We start from the raw sequence: 12,697 nt of genomic DNA, 5'->3' as shown, positions 1-12,697 counted from the left end.
TTAACCCTTTAGGCGCCAGGTTTTTTTTTGGAAAAATGCTGGATTTTGACATCAAGATTTCAAAAGCTTGTGGCTTGAAAGGGCTTAAAGATAGAGATCTAATGTAAATTAGAAAAATGTTGGGCATGACCGAAAGTTTATGTGGGGTGTAAATATACTCATCTAATTAGCATATTAGGACGTCATCAGGGGGCGGCCATCTTGAATTTCATAATATTCAGGAAATATTAGATATTGAAGATATTGAATTGATGTTTGAACTTATTTGCATGTTTTTTTTGTCTTTTTATCCTCATTCCAAATGATCAGAAAAGAGGAAACCAACAAAAAAACAGGAAAAAGTACCAAATTATTACTATATTACTATACTATATAGTAGTAAAACGCATGTGAACAGTAGCCTACTTTTTGATCAGTTCATCAGTAATATTCAGGAAATAATAGATATTGAATGGATGTTTGAACTTATTTGCATGTTTTTTTTTTGTCTTTTTATCCTCATTCCAAATAATCAGAAAAGAGGAAACCAAGAATAAAACTTATTTCTTTATTTCTAAAATTATTACTATATTACTATACTATATAGTATTGTGAACAGTAGCATACTTTTTGATCAGTTCATCAGTAATATTCAGGAAAATATTCATGAAATCTGGAATTGGGTTTCAGCTGTTGGGAGTTTAGAAACTGATGAGCATATCTGTTGGTTTCATTTGTAATGAGGTTCCAGAAGTCATCAGTCAGAAAGAGGGACAGAAAGTCTAAGGGTGCAGCACTGGTCAAATCTTTCTCTCCTAGATAACCAACAAGCTCATCAAAGCGTTTGATCCAGTCCTGATACACTTCTTCATCTCTCAAATAAACCCAGCCACCATCATTATGATGTAGACCTTAAACTGAATACTAAACTAACAATAAACATTTAACATTACTCACATGCTTCTATTAATACTGCATTATTTCATTTGAAGGTCTGAGCCTTTTCCACCAGTAAACTTGCGATTTGTTAAGCAGCTATTTGAAGTTGTAGTAGCTGTAAGTTTGGCATTTTTGTATTTCTTAATTGCAGTTTAGCAATATCTCAGCAAAATTACCACCACACATATTGATTTATTACAGTACTAAATGGAGAACCTTCTGAGAATTCCTCATCTAACGGTGACCTTTTCTTGTTCTGTTGATTCCACAGGATCCTCCTGAGCTTTAGACCAGGATGTTAACCACCCACCAAAGCTACCAATGTAGTTCACACCAGCTCTCCAGCTGAGCAAATGTTCTTTCTCCAGGCTATAAAAAGGAATCAGAAGAGAACAACAGTGTTGAGTGGAACAAGTTTGAAATAATTACTATATTTCAATTACTTTGAGTACAAAGTAGACTGTAACAAAGATTACATTTCTGTAATCAGTTCAGTTACTGATTTTAAACTATCCGACACACAGATTTTAAAACAATATTTGTTTGAAATATAATACATTTAAAACAATTTACATGATGTTTGTTTGTTTGTGTTACTAATTTGTGAATTACTTCAGAATTATGTGCCCTCTAGAAGCTTGCGTTCTGCAAGTGAACATCGCTTGATTGTGCCATCCCAAAGAAGCACAAAATCACTTTTACGGACTTTTATCTATTCATTTACTGCTTGTTTTCTTTAAAAAAAAAACTAACACTTGCTTAATCTTTTTGTATTCTATCTGTTTTCTTTTCATTTATTATACAATTAACAAAAGCAAAAATACCTCTAACACTGGCTTGCTCTATTCTTTTATCGGTTTTCTTTTTATTTATTATATTATTTTTAAAAAACCTTGCTACGTGTACTGCGTTAAGCTAACTGAGACTTGTTATAGCACTTGTATATCATTGCTCTTTAGTTGATTTTGATTGCTTCCATTGTCCTCTTCTGTAAGTCGCTTTGGATAAAAGCGTCTGCTAAATGACTAAATGTAAATGTGTTAGCGTGACTGCAATAAAGGGATGTTTACTCACTTCAGTTCACAGTTTGAGTCTTGCAGCACATCCATGAGCTGCTGCTTTGAGTCTCCTATTTTATTGTTACTCAGATCAAGCTCTTTTAAAAACAGCAGTACTTTTGTTTCAGCCAAAGACTGAGCCAAACAAGCAACATCTGTAATGCCACAGTCATTTAGACTAGAAAGAGAAAGACAGACAGAGGAAGAAAAATTATTTTTACTTTCACCCAGAGGGCACAGTTACGCATTTGCACTTTCACTGTTGCTTCAGCAATGCATGTGTCACTCCCAGACAGTCAGTCAACCGCTGTGAGTGAAGGAGACAGACTGAATAAAAATGCAGTTCACTTTCTGACAGTAGCCGTTTCCCCGAAAGCCCACATAAACAAAATTGACTGCACTTTCTGTTTCTTCACAGAGAAGAAAGGAAGTCAAACAGTATTTATGTTTTCAAACAGCCATTCAGCTTTTTGTATTCACTATGGTGTTTATTGAACAACACTAAATACTTAAATACTTAGCATTTATTTTCAAACATTTAGTTTTACTTAAACATATTCACACTAAAACATGCCAGAAAATATATTTTATATTATTTAACAATATAGCTGTGTACTTTTGCACTTTAACCTGTTTGAAACATTTGATTAATTTAACCATTTTGTGTACTGTTATATTGTATTTTCAAAATCACTTATGTTTAAAGATTTTTGTTATATAATTTTTCAGAAAAAAGTCAGAAAAATCTTCTTCTTTTTTTTTTTTTAATGGAAATTGTTTTTAACCTTTAGACAAAAGATCAAAGAAAAACGTTGTGTATATGTTTTATGTTTTGTAAGTTTTATGTTCACGCCCTGCCCCGGTTCCTTTCTTCCTGGAAGTGCATGAGGAGCTGATGAAGTCGTGGATGGCCCTTTTTTCATCCGGAAGCCACTCGTCCGCCTCTTTCATCCTCAGTACCCTTGAAGGCAGGGTGGCTAGGGGGTACGTTGACATTCCCCAGGTGGTGCGGTGCACCTGTGCCTGCAAAACGCCGCCACTTGGGAGGAATCGTCCTCATCTCCCGTCCAAAGCCTGTAAGCTGACGGTGGCTCTCACCCCAAAGCTTACAGTGCTGCGGGCCAAGCCACCTCTGCCCTGCATGCCATGGCAATCCTGCAGGTCCACCGAGCCAAGGCACTCAAACAAATGCACGAGGGTAGTACCGACCCAGGGTTGATGCAGGAGCTGCGCTCGGTGAAACTGCTTGTGACCCTAGAGCGCCATCTATGGCTCAGCCTTGTTGAGATGAGTAACGTCAACAAAGTGCGCTTCTCTTGATGCTCCTATCTCCCAGGCTGGGCTATTCGACAACACTGTCGAGGACTTCGCCCAGCAGTTCTCGGCAGTACAAAGGCAGACTGAGGCTATCCAGCACATCCGGCCCCGGCGTGATCCTCCACCTGCCATCCTCCACCTGCCACCGGTCATTCAGCTGCGGGCCACACCTCAGCCTACCCGTCACCAAGGGCGCTCTCCTGCGGCTGCTGCACCCCGTGCTGAGACCATGTTGAGCCCGGTCGTGTCGAGCCTTGCACGGGAGCACAGCGCCCTCCCCCCCTGTGTCAGCCAGCCCCTACGTCCTCCAGGAAAATGACGAGGCGGCCCTAACACAGACAGCCCAGAGATGCGAGGAACTGCTTTTCTTCCGAAGATGGCAAGGAGAGCGCCACTCCTTCCCTGGAGGAGGGCCGGGTGAGGAATCTTTTGTTTAATTTGTTCTGTTCCGGTACTGGCCCAAGGGCCAGCGGTAACCACATTCTCAAAGAAAGAGCATTTTCCTTTTCCTCCGGCCCATCAGGCTCGTGGGTTAACAGTGAGCGACGCACTGCCTCCTCACTCTCGCCCATGACGTCCCCTATTGCCAGCGGCCAAGAGATTGCGGTTCGGGGACGCAATGCCTTCCCACGCATCTCCGGTTGGTCCCTTTGGGGACATGGGGAGCCCTGACGTGACGAGCCAGAACGTGGTGGTTTCTGGGCCGTCTAGCACGACTTCCCACTGCTGCACCACTGCGGGTATGTCTGTTGTCCCTTTGGTGCCACTCGCACGGAGTTTGAGGGCGTGGCTCACGCTGCCCAACCTGTCCCGCTGGCTCATTTGGACAGTCTGACTCGGCAAAGCCATTCAGTTCACCAGGCAACCCCCTCCCCCCCAGGTTCAGCGGCGTCCTCGAGACATTCTGCAGTCTCGCAGCTCGGATTGCTTCATATGAGACCACTTCAGCACTGGTTACACTCCCGAGTCCCGAGATGGGCATGGCGCCGTGGTACAGTTCGCATGACCATCACGCCAACACGTGGCCGCTCATTCAGCTCCTGGATTGACCTTGTCTTTCTACGGGTCGGGGGGCATGTTGTTGTAACGATGGATGCCTCCAGTGCGGGCTGGTGCACTACATGCAATGGACAGGCAGCCTCTGGGTTCTGGACAGGGCCTCGACTACTTTGGCACATCAACTGCCTCGAGTTGCTGGCAGTGCTACTATCCTTGCAGCGGTGCGGCTGCTGCTGCTTGGCTAGCACGTGTTGGTCCGCATGGCCAACACTGCAACTGTTTCGTACATCAACTGGCAGGGTTGTCTACGATCACGTCGCATGTCACAACTCGCCTGCCATCTCCTCCTCTGGAGTTAGACGCGGTGCAAGTCACTGCATGCCGTCCACAGCCAAAGTGCTCTCACAACAGCTCACGTTCCCCGGAGAATGGCGACTCCATCCTGAGATGGTCCGACTGTTCTGGAGTCGATTCGGGGAAGCTCAGGTAAACCTGGTTGCCTCCCATAAGTCCTCCAAGGTCAGCGAGGACGAGGGACAGGTCTTGCTGGTTGTGCCGTATTGGCCCACCCAGACCTGGTTTTCGGAACTCATGCTCCTTGTGACAGCCCCACCTGGTGCATTCCTCTGAGGACGGACCTCCTTTCTCAGGGGCCCGGCACCATGTGGCACCCGCATCCAGATCTTGGAACCTCCATGTGTGGCTCCTGGACGAGACGCGGCAGACTTGGGTGTTTTGTCCACCAGCGGTGGAAGACACTATCACTCAGGCCAAAGCCCTCTCTACGAGGCGAGCTTATGCCTTGGAGTGGAGTCTGTTCGCGATCTGGTGTTCTTATCACCAAGAAGACCCTCGAAGATGCACGATTGGAGAAGTGCTTTCTTTCCTGCAAGAGAGGTTGAAGCGTAGGCTGTCACCAGTGCTTAATTTGTAAATTGCAAGGTCCCGGAACAAAGCAGGGTAACGGATCCGGCATGTGTTTAGAGGAGGGAGAGGTAACGGAGCATTCGCGCAATCACTTGGTGGACCAATTTAAGTGATTAACAGCGTGCATCAGTTTCTTTTATCAGGGTTCATACGGTCATGGAAAACCTGGAAAAGCCATGAATTTTTAAACCAGCAATTTACATGCCTGGAAAAGTTTTGGAAACGTCATGGTATTTTATTTAACATATCTATGTATAATAGAGTTATATTTAATCAGGTCCTGAATTTCGGTGGGGAATTGTGCATGTGTAGCCTATAGTTTTACTCATTTCCGCAGCTTTCAAGTTTATAATGAGGGAAATTCCTGCAAACATTTATTCAATATAGTAGGTTAAATGAGTAAATAAATCCACACAAATTATTAGATTAAATCAGTCATTTGAAAACCGCATGAGTGATTAAGCTGTACCACGTCTTGTCTCTTTCACTCTCTCACCGTCGCATCCAAGACTTTCGCTCACATTTCGGGACAATTGACAGAACTGTCAATTGCCTAATCAGGTCATTGTTGCATTGTCACAAAAATGTATCATTTGCACATCTTTTTAAAGTATTTTTAAGCCAGTCGGTACTCGCGCGCTCCAGAGACTGTATTCTGTGTGCTCACAGGCATGTCCAAAGTGCACGCGTAAAGCCACCTCGCGAGTGTCATATTGAGTTATTTTTCGTAGTTTGTTGAGCTTAAGCAGCCAAATACACACAAAATGACGTAAAAATGGCCGTACTGGTGAGTATCCTCGTAAGCAGTTGGTTTTGTCTTAAATGTAAACAGTTGAGAACGAAAACGCATGTGTATCCGTGCATTCGGTCTTGTGAAAGCAGCCTAAGGGGCCGTTCACATGTCGCGTCTTTTGCGCACTCAAGTTTGTTATTTCAAATGTACGGCTAGCGCGCTCATAATAGAAGATTTTTCATGAAATATATATCATATGCACGCTATAGGTCAGCACGAACGTCTTTCAATGGCGCATGAGGAGGGGGATCCGCCAAAATGAGGTGCCGGATCGGATTTCGGAGGTGCCGGATCCAGATCTGGCTTGTTCCGGCACAAATTAAGCCCTGGCTGTCACCCTCCACCTTGAAAGCGTATGTGGCTGCTATCGCAGCACATCACGATGCAGTGGACGGCCGGTCCCTGGGAAAGCACAATCTCGTCATGAGGTTCCTGAGGGGTGCCTGGAGGTTACATCCTCCTAGGCCACCCCTGGTGCCCTCCTGGGATCTCTCTATTGTCCTGGCTGGACTGCAGAGGGGTTCCTTTGAACCGCTGGATTTAATCGAGCTTAAATTCCTGTCTGCTAGAAGACAGTGCTCCTGTCTACTAGAAGACAGCACTCCTGACCGCACTCTCATCCATCAAGAGGGTCGGGGACCTCCAAGCATTTTCGGTGAGTGAAGAGTGCCTTGTGTTTGGGCCGGCCTACTCTCACGTTGTCCTGAGACCCTGGCCTGGATACGTGCCCAAGGTTTCCACCACAGCTTTTCATGGTCAGGTGGTGAACCTGTAAGCACTACCCTCAGAGGAGGCAGATCCAGCCTTGGCGTTGCTGTGTCCTGTAAGAGCGTTGCGCATATATGTGGACCGCACCTGGAGCTTCAGAAGCTCTGAGCAGCTCTTTGTCTGCTACGGCGGTCAGCAGAAAGGGAAGGATGTCTCCAAGCAGAGGTGGGCTCACTGGATAGTGGATGCCATTGGCTTGATGTACCAATCCCAAGGCGAGCTGTGCCCCCTGGGTGTGAGGGCTCACTGCACACGGAGTGTTGCCTCCTCCTAGGCGTTGGCGCATGACGCCTCTCTGGCAGACATCTGTAGAGATGCGGGCTGGGCGACACCGAACATCTTCACGAGATTCACAGGCTCCGCATTGAGCCAGTTTCTTCACGTGTGTTGGGTAACAGGTAAGTGGCGGGAAGAGCTGGCCGGTGTCACGCTTGCTGTGCCATTCCCCCTCAACCAGGGATGCGAGCGCCTTTTTCCTCCTCTAGTAAAGTTCCCCGGACGGCAAACCCTGGTGGAGTTCCTCCAGCACCCCTGTCAGTCAGACTGGGCAGAGCAGTCTGACGCCAGGCCCAGTACTGGTGATAGCTTGCCCAGGTCTCCGGTCAGCCCCTGTACTGGGCTAGGTGTCCATAAGGCTTGATTCCCATCGGGCAATCCCATATGTGTATTCTTCCACGGTAAGGTTGCCCTCTCGGTAAAACCGTGTCTTCCCTTTGACAGAGCACTCTGTCAGGCTCTGCTGGCAGCCGCTCCTCCCTACTCCTAGGTAGGACCTGCCTCAGAGGCTTATTCCTTATGTAGTACTGCCCCTGGGTCAGTCCATATTAGTGTCTCCACATGTCACCTCCTTTCGGGTAGGATGTGGCCTCCGTAGCGCCCTTATAATGTGAACCCAGACTCATTATGAGATATTGAGTAAAAGTGTTTGTTAAATTGCAATGTTGAAATGATTTTAAGCATTTTCTTTTTTGTATGTGAGTGTCACTGACCTCAATCTCTCTAGTTTACAGTGTGAATTATTCAGTATGTCACACAGGATCTGCACTCCTTTGTTTTCTATTTTATTCCCACTGAGGTCCAGCTCTCTCAGGTGTGAAAGGTTTGAACACAGATCTGAAGTCAGGATGAAACAATGTTTCTCTGTAATTCTGCATCCACACAGACTGAAGACAGAAAGAGAAAAGACAATAAATCATATCCATGTTAAGTTTGTGTGAGTAAAATGCATCATAACTAAATGTCATATAGCACACTAATACAGCAGCAAAACATGAAAACCTAATTACAGAACCATAAACAAATTCCTAGCTAGGATTTGAGGATACTAGATTCAACCCAAGTTTGGACAATTATCACTCAGTCAAATTTTTTTTGTGAATTATAAATGTAGATGTACAAATTTGTGAACTGTAGAACTGATTGAAACATTTCAATTTACTATTTTCACATTCTTACTGTGAGAAAATCACAATTTCAATTTAAAGTCATTTAAGTGTAGTTTACTGTTCTTTCCTATTTAAATGGAATATAAGTATATTTAACACCGGTCACAATAGTGACTGTAAAGAAGGTTTTCATTTATAAAGCTCTAAAAATTTTACTGACTGATGTTTTAGTGCATTTCCTGCAAATATGGAAAGAAATAAAGGGTCTCAATTAAATATGTGCATTTTCACATGGTTAGTGCAAATTATCACATGACCAGAGTAGTTTATTTCCTGTTTGCACCATGAGAAGATGATAAGTGTGTTCAACTACAGGCTATAGATGGCGGTCAACAAGATTAGCCAAGAGCAGTCAGGGGCGGAGTTGAAAATGGACACGTCAAGTCAGACACTTTCTGCTCCCGGGTGTGACGCTCACACAGTGTTTGCATATCCTAACGTAGATGAAGTGAATTAAATGCAATATTTGACAAATACACAGACGTTTCAGAACCGTTATCATGAGCAACAGAAACACTTTTTATATACTGCTTAATACAGCGCCATCTGTTCAAGAATAAAGTTCAACAAACATATACTCTTTAAATTCCAAAGTGGGGGTAAATATGCTTTTATCAGTGTTTTATGATAAACGTGACTCAATATAACATTGCGACTACAGTAAAAGAGCATTATTGGAATTGAGGATGTTAGAATAAACCCGAAACACACACGATCGTTGTCATACAGTGAATCGAGATTTAGGTCTCTGCAGAGCAAAAGTGGGCATTTCTGACTTTGTGGGTGTTTTCAAACTGCTGGGTGTTTCTAAATCATGCAATGAAAATTATCCCCCTTACCCCACCCCTAAAAAATACTAACCATCATCTGGATATTTTCATGTCTGGAAAAAATTTGGGATTAAATGGGTTAAGTGAAGAAAGCGAAGTCAAGTTAAATTTACTGCATGCCAGTGTAGTTTGTTACTGTTGCTATTATAAATCACAGTAGTCTGTTTCATAAGCAAACCTCCAGAAACATGCATTTCACTACCTCTTAGATTTCACGAAAAGCACCATCAGTGTTACGGAAGCCATTTAACTCTGTCAGAATAATCTATTGTCATGCAAGTTTTTGTACTGTGTAATGATACTAACTGTAGTTTATCCAGTTTGCATTGTGAACTGCCCAACAGAACACCAAGGTTTTCAACTCCAGAGTCTCCTAGTTGATTCACACTGATGTTCAGCTCTCTCAGGTGTGATGGGTTTGATTTCAGAGCTGAAGTCAGGATGAGACACTGTTTCTCTGTAATACTGCATCTACACAAACTGAAGACAAGAGAAAAGACCAAGTTAAGTTCACATGTGAGTTAAATGCATCATGAATAAACACCATACTGTCACTAATACACCACCAAAAACCTGAAAACCTAATTAGATGACCATAAACCAAGAAACCATACAAATTTTGCTTAATAAAAACTGATTTAGTGAAAAGTACTATTAGTCCTGTAAAAGCCATGTAACTGTCAAAATAATTTACTGTCATTCATGCTACGTCAGTTTTTTGTCTATTCTTCTTTTCTTTTTTTTTTTTTTGCAGATAAGATTTTTCAAACTTCAACATATGAAAATTTTACAGCCAAAAATGTCAAATCCTGGAGTTTTTGGAGTAATTTGTTTTTATTTTTCTACTGTCACACATACTGAATCATCAGTCCATCAGCTAACAGCATAATAAACTTTAATCACACTGTAACTGCTGTACAGTACAATGTTACTAACTCTAGTTTCTCCAGCTTGCATTGTGGGTTCATCAGTAGATCACTGAGGTTTGTTGCTCCCAACTGGCCTATTTCATTCCCACTCAAGGCCAGCTCTCTCAGGTGTGATGACATTGATTTCAGAGCTGAAGTCAGAGTTGAACAATCTTCAGCTTTTATAGCACAGTACCTTAACCTGCATTCAGAGAAATTAGATAACCTTTTCATTTTGTTTCCTTAAAATACCAAAACACAAATTTCTTTGTTGTACGTGAATGTTCCTCACCTCAATCCTTCCAGTTTAAATCGTGAATCCTTCAGTATATCATAAAATTTATTCACTCTTGTGTGTTTAAGTACATTTCCACTGAGGTCCAGTTCTCTCAGGTGTGATGGGTTTGATTTCAGAGCTGAAGTCAGGAAGACACACTGCTTCTCTTTAATACTGCATTTACACAGACTGAAGACAGAAACAGAAAGGTCAATGGTTCAGATTCTTGACGACTGTCTTATGAAAACAGCAACAGTAGACATATGTGACCCTGGACCCCAAAACTTAACCACAAAAGTCTTAAGTCGCTGGGGTATATTTGTAGCAATAGCCAAAAATACATTGTATGGGTCAAAATTATTGATTTTTCTTTTATGCCAAAAATCATTAGCACTTTAAGTAAAGATCATGTTCCATGAAGATATTTTGTAAATTTCCTACCGTAAATATATCAAAACCTAATTTTTGATTTGTAATATGCATTGCTAAGAACTTCATTTGGACAACTTTAAATGCGATTTTATCAATATTTTGATTCTTTTTGCACCCTCAGATTCCAGATTTTCAAATAGTTGTATCTCCAAATATGCCAAATATGGTCCTATCCTAACAAACCATACATCAACAGAAAGCTTATTTCTTCAGCTTTCAGATGATGTATAAATCTAATTTTCGAAAAATTGACCCGTATGACTGGTTTTGTGGCCCAGGGTCACATATAGCCTTCCATATAGTCTGTATAGTTGAGTTGTTAATAGATTTATACGTTTTTAATGCCAGAACCTGCAGTTTTCTTTCTATTAAATTTTTTTTTTTTCAAAACTACAGACATAATTTTTTTGTCTCTTATTCATTGTTGCAGCAAATGTGAATCTCATAATATTTCTGCAGAACATGTACACAACCAGTACATTTTATAAAATACTTTAAATTAAATTAAATAAAATGTTATTTAATTAAATCCTATTTAGACACCTATTATTAAAGGTGACAAAAATACAGTTGAATTACAGATGCAGTGCTAGGGTTTAAATACTGTAAACTGGGCCTGTTTGATTAAAAAGTGACTTTCAATCAAACTGCTGTACAGTATAATGATACTAACGCTAGTATTTCCAGCTTGCATTGTGGGTTCATCAGTAGATTGCTAATGTTTTCAAATCCAGAGTCTCCTAGTTTATTCTCACTCAGGTCCAGCTCTCTCAGGTGTGATGGGTTTGATTTCAGAGCTGAAGTCAGGGCAGAACATCCTTCATCTGTCATATCACAGCCTCTTAACCTTCATTGGGAAAAAGCAGAAAATAAAACATTCTGTAAAGACAAATGAAGAGGGATCATCTTTATTTCACCAGATCACAAAATACTCTCTCACAAAATGCTCTTTACAAGATACTGAGTATAAAGTGTCTTTGTTTAAAAACTGTCAAGGTGATTTTAAGCATTTTGTTTCTTGTATGTGAATGCTACTGACCTCAGTCTCTCCATTTTACAGCGGAAATCAATCAGTAGATCACATAAGTGCTTCACTCCTTTGTTTTCTATTTTATTTCCACTCAGGTCCAGTTCTCTCAGGTGTGATGGGTTTGATTTCAGAGCTAAAGTCAGGATGAAACACTGTTTCTCTGTAATATGGCATCCACACAGACTGAAGACAGAGAGAGAAAGAGCAATGAATCAGATCTATGAAAATCATCTAAGGTTTTGGAGGATTTGGATCTTTTGCCTGACTGTAATTTGTCATTTGAAAGTCACACTTGAAATTCTCTTGAACAGCAGTTATGAAACATCAGTTCTATTCCAGGTGCATTCACTTGACATCAATTTTAAGACCGGTTCTTCAATATCAATGTCACCCTTTAGCTCAAAGGGGTAAATGTGTTTAAGTCTGCTGTTCCCAGCTACATACAGTAAGGTTTTCCTTAGTTAACTACATTAGTTAACATTAATTAATGAAGAACAATACTTCTACAGCATTTTTCAAATAAAAAGTTGTATCTCTTAACATTACGCACTGTGAACTAACATGAAAAAACAACAAAAATTAACAAAGATTAATTTGATCCAGTGTTCATTCATTAAAGTAGTATTGTATGTGTGCTTGCTGCAATTTAAAAAATAAATGAATAAAAATTGTCCCTGAATTTAAGCAGGACTAAAGGATTAGTGTAAACGTCAGCCGATAAAGACTGGAGGCCGATCAGTTGGTACATCACTAATTTGCTTTGTTCTAAATCGGGCACTAAACTGTTTTGAGGAGTTTGTAAATTCTGGAAGAAAACGTCTCGGTTACGTTTGTAACCCTCGTTCCCTGAAGGAGGGAACAGAGACGTCACGTCGGTGACTGACAAATTGGGATCGCACTTCGAGAGACCAATGTACTTTAAGTGTAAACTAAACGAGCCAATGCACATTGGCATGCGATGATTGCATCCAGCTGCCGCTGATCGCAGCGCGAGT

The 12,697-nt window shown here is 41.7% G+C and overlaps 1 protein-coding gene and 1 long non-coding RNA gene across 2 annotated transcripts in view; one reads left to right on the top strand and one right to left on the bottom strand.

Annotated features, from left to right (window-relative positions):
• LOC107749586 (uncharacterized) overlaps positions 1 to 12,697 on the top strand; it is a 93,629-nt gene that overhangs the window by 25,178 nt on the left and 55,754 nt on the right. The window contains exon 3 of the long non-coding RNA XR_001641056.1: positions 3,892 to 3,899. This is a non-coding gene — a long non-coding RNA (uncharacterized LOC107749586). The remainder of the gene's footprint in view (positions 1 to 3,891; positions 3,900 to 12,697) is intronic.
• LOC107749583 (protein NLRC5-like) overlaps positions 1,989 to 12,697 on the bottom strand; it is a 92,171-nt gene continuing 81,462 nt past the window's right edge. The window contains exons 25-31 of the mRNA XM_016564754.1: positions 11,712 to 11,885; positions 11,346 to 11,519; positions 10,256 to 10,429; positions 9,992 to 10,165; positions 9,362 to 9,535; positions 7,770 to 7,943; positions 1,989 to 2,154 (exon numbers count right to left, since the gene is read on the bottom strand). Coding sequence (XP_016420240.1) covers positions 1,989 to 2,154; positions 7,770 to 7,943; positions 9,362 to 9,535; positions 9,992 to 10,165; positions 10,256 to 10,429; positions 11,346 to 11,519; positions 11,712 to 11,885 — 1,210 coding nt within the window. The remainder of the gene's footprint in view (positions 2,155 to 7,769; positions 7,944 to 9,361; positions 9,536 to 9,991; positions 10,166 to 10,255; positions 10,430 to 11,345; positions 11,520 to 11,711; positions 11,886 to 12,697) is intronic.

The sequence above is a fragment of the Sinocyclocheilus rhinocerous genome, unplaced genomic scaffold (genome assembly GCF_001515625.1).
Source record: "Sinocyclocheilus rhinocerous isolate Xijiao unplaced genomic scaffold, SAMN03320098_v1.1 scaffold1926, whole genome shotgun sequence".
Classification (NCBI taxonomy): domain Eukaryota; kingdom Metazoa; phylum Chordata; class Actinopteri; order Cypriniformes; family Cyprinidae; genus Sinocyclocheilus; species Sinocyclocheilus rhinocerous.
Note: the sequence above shows the minus strand (reverse complement) of the source record. Positions and strands in the feature narration are given on the sequence as shown.